The sequence below is a fragment of the Rhinopithecus bieti genome, unplaced genomic scaffold, assembly GCF_001698545.2.
Source record: "Rhinopithecus bieti isolate Rb0 unplaced genomic scaffold, ASM169854v2 scaffold_16234, whole genome shotgun sequence".
Classification (NCBI taxonomy): Eukaryota; Metazoa; Chordata; class Mammalia; order Primates; family Cercopithecidae; genus Rhinopithecus; species Rhinopithecus bieti.
The window spans coordinates 3,468,435-3,484,672 of record NW_016808946.1 but is presented as its reverse complement, the minus strand read 5'-3'; the positions used below and the strand labels follow the sequence as shown (position 1 = coordinate 3,484,672).

The window sequence follows — 16,238 nt, the reverse complement described above, 5'->3', positions numbered from 1 at the left end:
CCTCCCTCCCTCCCTCCCTCCCTCCTTCCTTCCTTCCTTCCTTCCTTCCTTCCTTCCTTCCTTCCTTCCTTCCTTCTCTCCATTCCTCCTTCCCTTCTTTCTTTCTCTTTCTCTCTGTCTCTGTCTCTTTCTCTCTCTCTCTTTCTTTCTGACCACATCTTGCTCTGTCACGGAGCCTGGAGTGCAGTGGTGCGATCTCCGCTCAGTGCAGCTTTGACCTCCCAGGCTCAAAGGATTCTTCCACCTCAGCCTCCCAAGTAGCTGGGACCACAGGCATGCATCACCATGACCAGCTAATCTTTTATTTTTTTGACTTTTTGTAAAGAGAGTGGGTTTCACTATGTTGTCCAGGCTGGTCTTGAACTCCTAGACTGAAACAATCCACCCACCTTGGCCTCCCAAAGTGCTGGGTCTACAGGCGTAAGCCTCCACCCCAGCCTCGTTATTGAAAATTTCAGTGAGAAGCTTTGAAAGCTATTTGACAGTGTTATGCATCATTCACAAGACAGATGTTTCTAATACAAACCTTTTACACATATTAAAAATGAAATACTTTGGCTATGCGTGGTGACTCACACCTGTAATCCCAGCACTTTCAGAGGCCAAGGAAGGTGGATCATCTGAGGTCAGGAGTTCGAGACCAGCTGACCAACATGGTAAAACCCTACCTCTACTAAAATTACAAATATTAGCCTGGTGCAGTGGTGTGCGCCTCTGGTCCAAGCTACTGCTATTAGGGAAGCTGAGGCAGGAGGATCACTTGAACCCAGGAGGCAGAGGTTGCAGTGAGATGACATTATACCATTGCACTCCAGCCTGGGAAATAGGCTAGATTCACACACACACACACACACACACACACACACACACACACAAAAGAGAGAGAGAGAGAAAGCGAGAGAGAATACGTATGATTAGACTTCTTAAGCCCCACTCAGTTACTCCTTGTTGGATTTTTGGCTTTCTTCTAGGTTAACGGATTGAATTAGATATTCATCCACTGAAGTGAAAGATTTAGGGATAAGGTGAAAGTCCAGGACTCATTCACTGATTCACTCCACAAACTTGGAGCTTTACTAACATGTGTCCTTCATAGTCTTGAGTGTGAGATAGGGAAGGGTTGAATCTCTTCCTGACATTAGACAGAAAGAAAAAAACTTGAAAGCATCTTTGTTGAGAGACCTTGGCCACATCAAATTTATCAAAATATTTCAGAGTTAAAACAGTTTTACAAAGACAGACATGACAGTTCCTAAGAAAACACAGTAGAAATCTTCATGTATCCAATGATCACCTGGGTGGTATAATTTAATATTTGTTGGAGTAGGGGCAGCTGATGCCCAGGCTGGAGTGCAGTTGCACAATCTTGGCTCACTGTAACCTCCAACTTCCAGGTTCAAGCGATTCTCATGCTTCAGCCTTCCACATAGCTGGTATTACAAGCATGCACCCCCACACCCATGTCTCCATTCAGGTGGAAGAGTTACAATGAGGATGTGATTTGTTTAAAATTAAGGTCAAAGATCCTCTTTGGTTAAGTTTTTTTTTTTTTTTTTTTGACAGGATCTTACTCTGTTGCCCAGGCTGGAGTACAGCAGTGGTGTGAGCATGGTTCACTGCAGCCTCAATGTTCTGGGCTCAAGCAATTCTCCCACCTCAGTCACCCAAATAACTGGGAATACAGATGCATGCCACCATGCCCGGCTAATTTAAATTTTTTTTTTTTTTTTTTTTTTGTAGAGGCCGACCACCATTGACTTATGGCTGTAATTCCACCAGTTTGGGCAGCCGAGGCAGGTGGATCACTTGAGGTCAGGAATTCAAGACCAAACTGGCCAGCATGGTAAAACCCCACCTCTACTAAAAATACAAAAATTAGCCAGGCATGGTGACAAATGGATGTAATATCAGCTACTCAGGAGACTGAGGCATGAGAATTGCTTGAGCCTGGGAGGCAGAGGTTGCAGTGAGTTGAGATCATGCCACTGCACTCCAGCCTTGGCAACAGAGTAAGACTCCATCCCCCTCCCTCAAAAGAAGAATATTTGGTAGAGATGCATTTTTGCCATGTTTCCCAGGTTGGTCTCAAACCCCTGGGCTCAAATGATCCTCCCACTTTGGCCTCCCAAAGAGTTGGCGTTACAGGCATGAGTCACTGCTCCCATCAAGAATTATGAAATGACATAAACCAAAGCACAATCCAATTTTTGGAAATAAAGACAAAACTGCATTTAGAGGGAAAAATTCAAACCTTCAAATTGTTCATATGAGAAAAAAAAAAAACCGGATATAACTCTGTGCCATCTTAGGCTGCACTGTCACCATCCCAGACAGGCTGACTGTAGGTCAGATGGGAGTGTCCTCACAGAAATTAGGGACTTACCAGATCTGGACTGAGCTAGCAGGGTGCTCAGACCTCAGGAAGAACCAAGCAGTAACTCCAGGCTTGAAGACTTTGGGTCTCTCCTGTGGGTCTTCAGAAGCTTTTATTGACTTTTCTAATCACAACTCCCACCCACGCCTCTCCACGTATCCACTGCTAGCTTCCAGTCAACCAGTGATATCTGACTGGATTTCTGAAGCTCCACCCAGTTAATCCTGATTGTGTCTTTGGCTCTCTTCAGATTAATGGATTGTGTCAGATATCCATTCATATCAGATATCCATACTAAATTCATGAATCATGAAATTGACAGTGTGAGGGATAGGGTGGAAGTCAAGAATTCATTCATTCAAGGCCGGGTGAGGTAGCTCATGCCTATAACCCCAGCACTTTGGGAGGACAAGTTGTGTGGATCACCTGAGGTCAGGTGTTCAAGACCAGCCAGGCCAACATGATGAAACCCCATCTCTTCAAAAATATAAAAATTAGCCCGGAGTGATGGTGGGTGCCTGTAATCCAGCTACTCAGGAGGCTGAGGCAGGACAGTTGCTTGAACCCAAGAGGCAATGGTTGCAGGGAGCCAAGATTGCATCATTGCACTCCAGTCTGGGTGACAGAGGGAGACTCTGTTGAAAAAAAAAAATTCATTCATTCATGAACTCCACCAACAATGATGGAATTTTACTAATATGTGTCCTGCATAGTCCTGAGTTGGAGGCAGGGAAGGGTTTGATCTGTTCTGGGCATTAGACAGAAAAAATAAAATCTGAAAGTAGTGTTGTCAGGAGTCTTTGGCCACATCAAAATTATAAAAATGACTTATAGTTAAAAATAGCTTTATAAAAGCAGAGGAGTCGTCCCTACAAAATCAGAAAAAAAACAACAAAACACTATGTATCGAATGGTCTTGTGGGTTTTATATCACCTAAGGTAGCAGTTTATTCGCTCGTGCTGGTGGAAGACAGGTGCCACTCAGGGTGTGAGTGGTCTCAGGGCTTAGGTTAAGGCTTCTCTGGAAGAAATTGAAATCATACCTATAAACTTTATAAACTTAATCAAAGAAGAAGGGAGGGGGAGAAACAAAAAATAAACCAAGCTTGCAGCACATTCAGCATTCATCATGAGGTCAGCTTGCTCTCTGACCTCTTCCTCATGGTTGCTGGAGCCTGCTGTCCCAAAATCATGTAGACCTTAGATTACAGTTCCCCTTAACTGCCCTGCAGACAACAATTTAAACATTGTAAAACATTAACTTTTTCATTTGATATATTCTTTCAGGTTCTGCATGTCAGTGAAACTACTGATGCCAGCTCATCTGAAGGGCCCTGCAAGGCACCAACTCACCGAAGAATGCAGTTTTGACATCCTGATGACTTCATACCTCTTACCGCCACCAAAATATACCAACTTTCCAGCCCCTTGCTATCCATGATCCCCTGAAAACCCCGAGTACTCCTTGGGGAGATGAATTTGAGGATCTCCTCCCAGCTTCTCATTCAGCCACCCTGTGATCATTAAACTCTTTGCTGCAAACCCTGCTGTCTCAGAATATGGGTAAGTTACTGTGCAGCAGGCATAGAAACCTGATAGTCCTGTAATAAAGTCATGTCAAAATTTCAAAGAGAAGTTAGGGTGGAGGCTGGGCAGGGTTGAGCTGGGTGTTTTAATGGGATCCTGGGAGAGAACGAAGACTTGGTAAACATGTTGGGGTTATTGAGGGGTGGAGGAGGAATCTATCCAACATTGCACTGATACTGCTTTGGTTTTGATCCTTATGACCAAGGATGAGTCTTTCAAAACAATTTATGTAATCCTCCTTATTTTTCCTTTCAAAATCTTTGTCTTCCTTTACCTCCTTGGGTAATCTCACATTTATTTCCATTGCTTTGCTCATTTCATAATAAAATCCTTTTTTTTTTTTTTTTTTTTTTTTTTTTTTTTTTTTTTTTTTTTTTTACAGAGTCTCTTTCTCTGTTAAGCAGACAAATATTTTGTTGCCACACAAGTGAGTAACTTGGTTTTTCTTGAGAGAAATGGGTCAAAAGGATCCCATTCCTAACCAGCTGGGGTGATATGAAGGTTATGGTTATTCTTTGTCATATCTGCACCTGCATATTGCCGGTGAAAACCTGCAGGTCACACTGGGCAGGCTTCCCAATTAACCACCTGTGGAAGGTCTTAGGATTGGGTTACATCCTGTCCTTGAGTAAAGAATCTGATCGTGAGTTCAGGAGTGCCTCAAACTCTTCAAGTACTGATGAAAACTTCACCTACAGACAGTGAGAAGGACATTGATTTGATTCTGATCATGAAGGTTTGCTGGTTGTCTTGCAAGGAAAATGTTTTAGCGTGTTGTGTTGTCATCTAAAGCCAGTGATCATAGCCTCTGTATTATACCTTCCAATGGAAAAAGCAAATTCAAAAAACAACTCTATTTAGCCTTGCCAGGTCAATAAAACAAAAACCAAACAAAACACTGATATGAGGAGTCCCATTCCCATCTTTTAGCCTTTCTCACAAAAGCATTCCAACTTGTAACAGATTTTGGGACACACCCACTTTGTCAATGTGTGTCTTTCAGGTCGATCCTCACATTTAGCTTCCAATAAAGATTTATTAATTATTTCTGTCTCAACAGCCTCAACTTCCATTGACACCAGGTTGCATGGTAATGGTTTGGATTGGGGTGGGAAGAAAAAATATTTCTATGAATTTTATAAAGTGATCCTCGCATGCCATCTCCATCGAAGAATGAATAGGGGCCAGGCACGGTGGCTCATGCCTGTAATCCCAGCACTTTAGGAGGCCGAGGTGGGTGGATCATGAGGTCAGGAGATGGAGACCATACTGGCCAACATGGTGAAACCCCGTCTCTACTAAAAATACAAAAATTAGCTGGGTGTGGTGGTATGCTCCTGTAATCCCAGCTACTCAGGAGGCTGAGGCAGGAGAATTGCTTGAACCCGGGAGGCTGAGGTTGCTGTGAGCCAAGATTGGCCACTGCACTTTAGTCTGTGCAACAGAGTGAGACTCCATCTCAAGAGAAAAAAAAGAAAGAAAAAGAATCAATAGGTTCCTCTCCAAACATGCCCTGAGTATTGATGCATCCAATAAATGAAACTATTATTTATTTCATATAGTAGAGCTATACAGGCATTCTATTTGCTTCTAGTTTCCAATAAGCCAATATCTAGTTTCAGTAATGTCTCTGATTATATGGCAGAGGGTAACATGGTCATGTCCAGATTCTGTGTCTATGTCAATACCTACAGCATTTCAATCTTCATAATGTGTGAAACCAAAGAGTTTGATCCTAGGGGGAGTCTGGGACACTACCTAGATTAGATCCAGTTATGCTAATGCTTTCTATGCATACAGATAAAGTACCAGTAATGAAGTCGATAATAGCCATAGGCCACCCATTTGCGTCTATAGCTTCTTCTCAGTGCCAAGTCATTTAATTAAGCATCACTGAAAGCCTCTTTCACTTACTAGAAATAGTCTTTGAAATACTGCATCAAGATCTTGCAGTACTGAATCATATTGTTACTGAACAATAGGCTCACTCTCCTAAGTGCATGGAAGCCAATACAATGACACCATCTTTTGAGAAAGGGAAAAAAGTTTAGGCCAGGAGCGGTGGCTCCTGCCTATAATCCCAGCACATTGGGAGGCCGAGTCAGGTGGATCACAAGGTCAGAAGTTTGAGATCAGCCTGGCCAACGTGATGAAACCCTATCTCCACTAATAATACAAAAATTGGGCTGGGTGTGGTGGCCCACACCTGTAATCCCAGCACTTTGGGAGGCTGACGCAGGTTGGATCATAGGGTCAGGAGTTCGAGACCAGCCTGGCCAGTATGGTGAAAGCCCATCTCTACTAAAAATACAAAAATTAGCTGGGCGTGGTGTCGGGCACCTGTAGTCACAGCTATTTGGGAGGCCGAGGTAGGAGAATTGCTTGAACCCAGGGGGCAGAGGTTGCAGTGGACTGAAATTGCGCCACTGCACGACAGCCTGGGTGACAGAGCAAGACTCCATGTGGGGAAAAAAAAAAAAAAGATTCATTAAGAGTTAACCGGGCCAGGCGTGGTGGCCCACGCCTATAATCCCAGCACTTTGGGAGGGCTAGGTGGGTGGATCATGAGGTCAGGAGTTTCAGACCAGCCTGACTAATATAGTGAAACCCCCTCTGTACTAAAAATACAAAAGTGAGCCAAGCGTGGTGGCGTGAGCCTGTAATCGCAGCTACTCAGGAGGCTGAGGTGGGAGAATCACTTGAATCCGGTAGGCAGAGGTTGCAGTGAGCCAAGATCACGCCACTGCATTTCAGCCTGGGTGAGAGGGAGAAAAAAAAAAAAAAAAGGCCGGGCACGATGGCTCATGCCTGTGATCATAACACTTTGGGAGGCCGAGGCTGGTGTATCACCTGAGGTCAGGAGTTCGAGATCAGCCTGACCAACATGGAGAAACCCCATCTCTACTAAAAACATGACATTAGCTGGGCGTAGTGGCACATATCTGTAATCCCAGTTACTGGGAGGGCTGGGGCAGGAGAATCACTTGAACCCAGGAGGCAGAGGTGGCAGGGAGGTGAGATCACACCCTTGCCCTCCAGCCTGGTCAATAAGATTGAAACTCTGTCTCAAAAAATAAAATAAAACAAAATAAAATAAAATAAAATAAAAGAGTTAACTGTCAAGGAGATTGGAGACAAGGTCCAAACCTGTCTCCCCAATCTGGGGATGGTGGAGTTAGCTCAAATGACCTTTCCAGCTGCTTTCAGGTGATGCCAATTCATACAGTCTGCCAGGCTGTGTTAACAGTTAAGAAGTTAAACCTTTTTCCCATCGGACATGCCTGAACAATTTGGGCTCTGCATCATCATCCATAACAACTTAAGCAATGGTTAATCCACTCAAGCTGATCCTCTAGTTACACGATCAGAGCTAAAAAGTGCAGAGGATACCGGGAGTTCTATATCAAAGGCATAGGTTCTCCAGTAAATACTTTATTATCAGTGCTTCTGATAGTAGTTGGTGAAAAAAATAACTTATAAGGGATCTGTGTTTTCCCACAGTGGTGGTAAAACTTTTGATTGAAGTGACCCAGTCTTGCTGGGCGTGGTGGTTCACACCTGTAATCACAGCACTTTGGGAGGCTGAGGCTGGCAGATCACTTGAGACCAGGAGTTGACCAGCCTGGCCAACATGGTGAAACCCTGTTTCTACTAAAAATACAAAAATTACCTGGGCGTGGTGGCAGGCACTTGTAATCCCAGCTACTTGGAAGGCCGAGGCATGAGAATCACTTGAACCCAGGACGCAGAGTTTTCAGTGAGCCGAGATGGCACCACTGTACTCCTGTCTGGGCAAGAGAGACTCTGTCTCTAACAAACAAACAAACAACAACAAAAAAAAAAACACAAAAAACAAACAAACAAACAAAAAAAACAAAAAACAAACAAACAAAAAATTAGTAATCCAGTCTTCTTTGTTAGTTTAGCTAATTTTAGTTTCAAGATACCATTTGTTCACTCAACGTTTGTAGAATACCAAGGATAATGAAGTTAATGGTAGTGCCATTGCATCTGTAAAACCTTATCTGTGTGATAACTTGCCTAGTAAACTGAGTTCTCCTACCATTGGAGATTTCTCCAGAGATGCCCGAGAAAGGAAACATATTTTATACTCATTTATAAAAAAAAAAGAGAGAGAGAGAGAGAAAATAAATAAAATCATTTATTTGCTATGACTGTGGCATCAGCCTTTCTAAAAAAGGAAGCTATAACCCATCCTGCAAATGGACACACAATCACAAGAATTGTAGCCTTTTTACATGACTTACTGGCATCATTGGTCCATGACAACCCCCTTTCTTGCAGCTATATGTGTGTATGTCTATCTATTCATATCTATATCTGTATCTATTTCCTTTTGTTACCATGATTCACTTTCACTCTCCTTTCCATAGATAGCCATACCACTCTTTGACCTAGCCTTCAATTTGCACGTGACCTCACAGAATATAAGTATGTGGAAAGTGTATAGAATATATACTTGTGTTTTTTATGTGCATTTCTTTTAATTACATATATGCTATAGTGTATGGTGCTACAGAAGAGGGCCTCACAATTAATTGTCCAGTACTGGACACTTTGGAGAGTGAACGGACATGCTGTTATAATTATTATTATTATTATTATTATTATTATTGTGGAGATGGAGTCTCACTCTGTCATCAGGCTGCTGGAGTGCAATGGTGCAATCTCCACTCACTGTAACCGCCAACTCCCGGGCTCAAGTGATTCTCCTGTCTTAGCCTCCCAAGCACCTGGGATTACAGGTGCCTGCCACCATGCCTGGTAACATTTTGTATTTTTGGTAGAGATGGTGTTTTGCTACGTTGGCCAGGCTGGTCTCGAACTCCTGACCTCAGGTGATATGCCCACCTTGGCCTCCCAAAGTGCTGGGATTACGGGCATGACCCACCTCACCCAGCCTTGTTATAATTAAGATTTTCAGAACAGCAGGGTGTATGAAGGCTTATAATCACCTTAATTATGGACCTTGGTTTCTTACCTAAGTTTTTAACTAATATATTTTTCAAATATAATAACAATAAAAATATTATTGCTTGCCCTATGTGAAATCCAGCTTGAAGTACTTAAGTAAATTAACTCATAGCACTCTGTGAAGTCAATATTGCGATTATCCCATTTTATGGGTGAGTGAGCTAAGACACAGAAAGGTAATGAAAGTTGGAGATCACACAGCCGTTGGCCACTGAACCAGTTTTGAACCTAAATTAATCAATCTGGATCTGGAGTCTTTACTACTGACCAAAATACCTATGTGCCTCTAAATCCTAAGTTGCTGAGGGTTTTACCTTCTTTCATATCTCAGTAGGAAGGAAGCTAATGTTTATCCATTACATCTGATGTTTAATGCAAGTTTTTTAACATACCACATTTCGTTTTCCAAAATATGTTGTTATAAATTTAATTTGATTTTTCTGCAATTCTTTTCTGCATTTTTTAGGAACCTTGCTTTTCCCCCTTTTAGTTGGCCAGTGTGGTGAATTACACTTAGATTTTTCTGTGATTGGCATTCCCTGAATGGCCATTATATATGACTTTCTAATGACCGTTGCATTTAGCTAGCTGATATTTTATTAAGAACTTTTGCTGGTCAGGCGCGGTAGCTCATGCCTATAATCCCCGCACTTAGGGAGGCTGAGGCCGGTGGATCACCTAAGGTCAGGAGTTGGAGACTAGCCTGGCCAACAGGGAGAAACTCCACCTCTACTAAAAATACAACAAGTAGCTGGGTGTGGTGGCATGTTCCTGTAATCCCAGCTACTCGGGAGGCTGAGGCAGGAGAATGGCTTGAATCCTGGAGGCAGAGGTTGCAGTGAGTCAAGATCGTGTCACTGCACTCCAGCCTGGGTGACAAAGTGAAACTCTGTCTCAAAAAAAATTAAAAAAAAATAGAAAACTTTTTCCAAATAAGTTTTAAATTTACTTTCCTTCTAATATCCTTATTCACTTTTAAAATATAGGTTATAGCTCTCTCATGAAATGAATTAGACAGCTTTCCATATTTGCCTTTCTTTCTGGAATATCTTATGTAAGACAGAAAACAGCAGCTGGGTGCAGTGGCTCACATCTGTAATCCCAGCACTCTGAGAGGCCGAGGTGGGCAGATCACTTCAGGTCAGGAGTTTGAGACCAGCCTAGCCAACGAGGTGAAGCCCCGTCCCTGCTAAAAATGCAAAACTTAGCCGGGTGTGGTGGTGGGTGCCTGTAATCTCAGCTACTCAGGAGGCTGAGGCAGGAGAATCGCTTGAGTCTGGGAGGTGGAGGTTGCAGTGAGCAGAGATTGTGCCACTGCACTCTAACGTGGGTGACAGAGCAAGACTCCATCTCAAAACAAAAACAAAAACAAACAAACAAACAAATATAACTGACAGTGTGGAAAAAATCACATGGAAATTATCTGAGCCTAGAGACTTGAGGGAGTGAGCTCTCTGATTAGAATTTATTTATTTATTTTTTTGAGGCAGACTCACTTGGTTGCCTAGGTTGGTATGCAGTGGCGGGATCTCGGCTCATTGCAACCTCCACCTCCTGGATTCAAGTGATTCTCCTGTCTCAGTCTCCCAAGTAGCTAGGATTACAGGCATGTAATTTGATGTTTGTATTTTAGTAGGGATGTGGTTTCACCATGTTGGCCGGGCAGGTCTCAAACTCCTGACTTCAAGTGATCCTCTAGCCTTGGCCTCCCAAAGTGCTGGGATTACAAGCATGAGCCACTGCGCTCAGCCAATAGATAACAAATTCAAGAAAGTGGTTTTGTCTGGGCAGAAAGTAACAGACAAGACTCCAGCAATAAGGGAGGGTCACCCAGGAAGACTCATCTGGAAGGTGATTCATCTGGGGAAATCTGCAGCAAATGTGGCAAAATGTTAACAATAAAGCTGGGCGTGAGTAACTTTGTGTTTTATGTATTACTCAGTATACGTTTCTGTGTATTTGGAATATAATGAAAATTATACTGACAATATATGAGAGACTAAGACATCATGATTGGAATGTGCAGAATTCTTTTTTTTTTTGAGACAGGGTCTCAGTTTGTCACCCAGACTGGAGTGTAGTGGCACTATCTCGCCTCACTACAGCCTTGACCTCCTGGGCTCAAGCCATCCTCCAGTCTTAGCTCCCTAAGTAGCTGGGACTACAAGTGTGCACCACCACACCTGGCGAATTTTCTGTAGAGACCAGGTTTCACCATGTTACCCAGGCTGGTCTTGAACTCCTGAGCTCAAGCAATGTGCCTGCCTTGGCCTCCCAAAGTACTAGTATTACAGGGGTGAGTCACTGTGCCCAGCCCAGAACACTAGAGAAATTCTGCTAGAAATGGGAAGAAATGAATGCTAGCTAGAGACTCCTATGGCAGCAAGCACAGTTTTTCTTTCTTTTCCTTTTGCTTCACTTTCAAAATGAAAGATTGTGAAGAGCCTGGTCATAAGCTGATGAAAATGATTTATCAGAGACAAGAAAATTGATCCAGAAGAGATGGGATAAATGGAGGGAAAGCTTTGAGAAGCCAAAGAGAAACTTCAGTGTGTGTACAAGGAATTTTAGTACCATATGGTCTGTAATAGTAAAATAAATGTACATCAACAGGCAAAGGTTAAACCGTGCACCATTCATTTTATAAACTACTCTATGCCAGCTAATTAGAAGGAGGACAAATCTTCAAGATTTACACTTAAGTGGAAAGAAGTGAGTTGATCAATACCACAGTAAAACACTATTTCTATAAGGAAAGGTAAAATCAGACATCTTCCGGCCGGGCCCAGTGGCTCTACTAAAAATATGAAATTAGCTGGGAGTGGTGGTGCACGCCTATAATCCCAGCTACTCGAGAGGCTGAGGCAGGAGAATTGTTTGAACCCTGGAGGTGGAGGTTGCAGTGAGCTGAGATCTCACCATTGCTCTCCAGCCAGGGTAACAAGAGCGAAACTCCATCTTAAAAACAAACAAACAAACAAACAAAAACAAGAAACAAAAAACCCAGACATCTCTATGTGCACATAAGGATGTTTAAGAATTCACGGAAGAGTGTGGAAGAAGGCACACTGAACAGAACTATCTGGAGGCTGGTAGGGATGGAGGGAAAGTTCAGAGGAGACATTTGCTGTCTGTATTATTGGATTGTCTTACGTTGAGAACCCTGTCTGTATTAATTGCAGGAGTGGGGGATGTATGAGAAACAAATGAAGTTGCCCACAGGTACTTCTTCTGATTGCTGGACTTCACGATACACAGGGAGTTACCACAGCGTCACCAAGACCGTGGCAAGACCGCGGGCACAGCAGAAAGCCCAGTGGCTGCCAGGGATTGGGGTACAGTGGGATGAATAGGCAGAGCTGAGAGGCTTTTTAGGAAGTGAAACTACTCTGCATGACGCTATAATGGTGGAAACGTGTCATTATCCATTTGTCAAAACCCATAGAATGGGCCCAGCGTGGTGGCTCACGCCTATAATCTCAGCAGTCTGGGAGGCCGAGGCAGGAGGATCCTGAGGTCAGGAGTTCAAGACTAGCCTGGCCAGCATGGTAAAACCACATCTCTGCTAAAAATTAAACATTAGCCAGGCATGGTGGTGTGCGCCTGTAATCCCAGCTGAAACTCCACTAAAAAAAAAAAAGAAAAAAGAAAAAGAAATATTTTACAAGTGTTACTACATGCCTCTATGAGTTTCATAGTTAGATAAAAGGGAATATGATGTCTTTACTGGTGAGATCTAGCTTGATTCAGCAAGGGCCGCTCCCCACCATGAGGACAGGAATGGGTTGGTGGTGCCCTGAGGCTCCTGCTCAGGCGCACTGCGGGCCTCCTCTTCCAGGGCAGGGGCCACACCTTTTTCAGTGAAGTCCTTTCCTGGCACAGGTAATGGTCAGAAGTTGAGGGTTCTGGATCCACCCATCAAGAGTGAGCAGGGTCTCAGCATCTGGATTGAAGTGAGGGTCCCCAAGAAGAAGGGGCTTAACCTCAGGGGCTCATGCCCACTGGTCACTTAGAATAATCCAGGCCCTGTGTGTCCACCTGGTATTGCGTGTTAACGGTCTGAACACTCACATACAGAAGCAAGGTGGTAACATACACCCAGAGGGAAGTAAAGAATAGGAGGAGCTGATCACCATGATTTCATTCTCATGCGATGAGTTCCTGGGGCCAAACCTCATTGATCAGACAATTCACTGCCTTTTTCTCTCCATAAAAGCAACTGTAGATTACTCAGGTTTACAGTGACGAAAAATTGAGGCTGGGTGCGGTGATACACGCCTGTAATCCCAGCTACTGGTTGATGTGGGAGAATTGCTCTATCCCGGGAGACGGAGGTTGCAGTGAGACGAGACGGTGCCACTGTACGCCAGCCTGGGCGACAGAGCGAGACACCGTCTCAAAAAAAAAAAAAAGAAACAACAGCAAAAAAAAGAGTGGCTACATGGCTACGTTTTGAATAGAGGATCTTAGAGGATGTTTGATTTGAGAAGGAAAAATTCCTATGAAAATAGAAGTACAAATTGGAACCTTTTGTGTTAATGCAAGACAATAGCAAGTCTTCGTCCATGGAAGGAAGTCACGTGGAGTCTTATTCTGTCATCTTGGGAAAGCGATTTCCTAACACCGTCTACCTCTCGAAGAGGATTTCCTGTGGAAATCCTTAAATGTAACTCACGTGATAGAATCCCTTCAAATGAGACTCAAGGACAGTTTTCCTCTGGTTTTGTTTCTAAATGCCATTAGCTCCAGGTTCTGGGTCATGGAAGGTCTGACCATTATCAGTCGATAGTTGACGGAAAGTCTTCTTGCCTGGATGACAGAGTGAGACTCAGTCTCAAAAAAAAAGGAAGGAAAAAGAAATGTCCTCTAATGCGAACAGTGTCTGGGTCAAAAGGGTTCGGTCCAACAGAGACCTGGTGCGAGAGTGGACAATCTTCATTCCAAACAGCCTGACGGTTTCAAAGGTGGCAGGCAACTTGAGCAGAGTTTCTTTGTTTACAACAAAGTGAGTTTGAGTTTCAATAGTAAGGGGAGCTCCCCTTGCTCTTATCCTGTCAGCTGTTTTAGCTGCAAAGACTTTGTTATCCTTTGCATTCTTTTCTTTCAGCATTGGATATTTTCCATTCTAGAACTCTCTTAAAATGTTCACCTATGGTGACCAATTCAGTCATAAACTTTTTTTTTTTTTTTTTTTTTGTGCGATGGAGTCTCCCTCTGTTGCCCAGGCTGGAGCGCAGCAGCGTAATCTTGGCTCACTGCAAACTCTGCCTCCTGAGTTCAAGGCTTCTCCTGCCTCAGCCTCCCGAGTAGCAGGGACCACAAGTGCGTGCCACCATGTCCGGGCAACTTTTGCATTTTTAGTAGAAATGCAAAATTGCCAGCCTGGTAATTTCTTATGTTTCACTATGTTGACCAGGCTGCTCTCAAACTCCTGACCTCGTGATCCACCCGCCTCGGCCTCCCAAAGTGCTGGGATTACAGACGTGAGCTGCCGTGTCCGGCCTTTTGTATTTTTAGTAGAGATGGGATTTCACCATGTTAGTCAGGCTGGTTTTGAACTCCTGACCTCAAATGAGCCACCCACCTCAGCCAACCAAAATGCTGGGATTACAGGTGTGACCCACAGTACCCAGCCTGGTAATTTCTTATGTGATTTTTTTTCTTTTCTTTTCTTTTCTTGAGACAGAGTGTCGCTCTATCGCCCAGGCTGGAGTGCAGTGGTGCGATCTCGGCTCACTGCAAGTTCCGCCTTCCGGGTTCACACCATTCTCCTGCCTCAGCCTCCCGAGTAGCTGGGACTATAGGCTCCCGCCACCTCGCCCAGCTAGTTTTTTGTATTTTTTAGTAGAGATGGGGTTTCACTGTGTTAGCCAGGACGGTCTCGATCTCCTGACCTCGTGATCCACCATCTTGGCCTCCTAAAGTGCTGGGATTACAGGCTTGAGCCACCGTGCCCAGCCTGTGATTTTTTTCTTTTCCTTTTTTTTTTTTTTTTTTTTTGAGATGGAGTCTCACTCTGTCACCCAGGCTGGAGTGCAGTGGCACGATCTCGGCTCACTGCAACCTCTGCCTCCCAGGCTCAAGCGATTCTGCTGCCTCAGCCTCTGCAATAGCTGGGACCACAGGCGCCCACAACCAGGCCCGGTTAATTTTTTGTATTATTAGTAGAGACAGGGTTTCACCTGTTAGCCAGGATGATCTCGATCACCTGACCTCGTGATCCGCCCGCCTTGGCCTCCCAAAGTGCTGGGATTACAGGCGTGAGCCACTGCGCCTGGCCTATGTTATGTTTTTCAATCAGGTCACCAAGCTGTGGTCGAAGTCCATTAATGAGTAAAGTTGTCCAAGCCCTTCACGTTCTAGCGGGAAATACTCCCTAGTTATTATTATAAGACCAGAATGTTTTACAAAGGAAATTACTGTTCTAGACTTGGAATCAAAAACTGACACATCTGTCTTCTGTTCACATGGTGCAGTCATAAACCACTTGGCTGAGCATGGCGACTCAAGAGTAATCTCAGCACTTTTGGAGGCCGAGGCAGGAGGATCACTTGAGACCAGGAGTTAGAGACCAGCCTAGCCAACAGAGGGAGTCCCCATCTCTATAAAAATGAAACAAATTAGCCAGCTGTGGTTTTGTGCATCTGTGGTCTCAGCTACTCAGGAGGCTGAGGTGGGAGGATTGCTTGAGCCCAGGAGGTTGAGGCTGCAGTGAACTATGATCCACCACAACGCTCCAGCCCAGGTGACAGAGGGAGATCCTGTCTCAGAAAAAATAAATAAATCAACAAATAACAATGGACCAGTCCACCTTTCATGGGAAGGCAGTGGGGATTGTTGTATCTTTTGGGCCATCCCTGGAAGTAGATCTTGAGGGGATGATAATACTTTCCTCAGGCATTTTTCCACCCTGCTGTAGTTGTTCATTTTTAGGCTTTCCCAGGTCCTCATACATATGTGTCAACTGATACCAATCAGGTAACCCAGAGTCACAGCCTCCTGCGAGGATTCTAATTTACTCAGTAGATCGGGTGCAGTGACTCACTTCTGTAATCCCAGCACTTTGAGAGGCTGAGGTGGGAGGATCACTTGAGGCCAGAAGTTCAAAACCAACCTGGGCAACATTGCAAGACTCTGTCTCTGAAAAAATAAAAAACCAACAGAAAATAATGCTAAGTAGGCTATGGAGAAATGAGAACCCTGGCACACCATTGGTAGTTATGTAAATTAGTACAGCTGCTATGAAAAACAGTGTGGAGTTTTCTCCAAAAAATAAAAATAA

General features: G+C 44.0%; 1 protein-coding gene across 1 annotated transcript in view; it reads right to left on the bottom strand.

Annotated features, from left to right (window-relative positions):
* Positions 1-15,911, bottom strand: part of LOC108539331 (putative PRAME family member 26) — a 19,630-nt gene extending 3,719 nt beyond the window's left edge. The window contains exons 1-2 of the mRNA XM_017887919.1: positions 15,845-15,911; positions 12,724-12,829 (exon numbers count right to left, since the gene is read on the bottom strand). Coding sequence (XP_017743408.1) covers positions 12,724-12,829; positions 15,845-15,911 — 173 coding nt within the window. The remainder of the gene's footprint in view (positions 1-12,723; positions 12,830-15,844) is intronic.
* Positions 15,912-16,238: the final 327 nt, after the last annotated feature.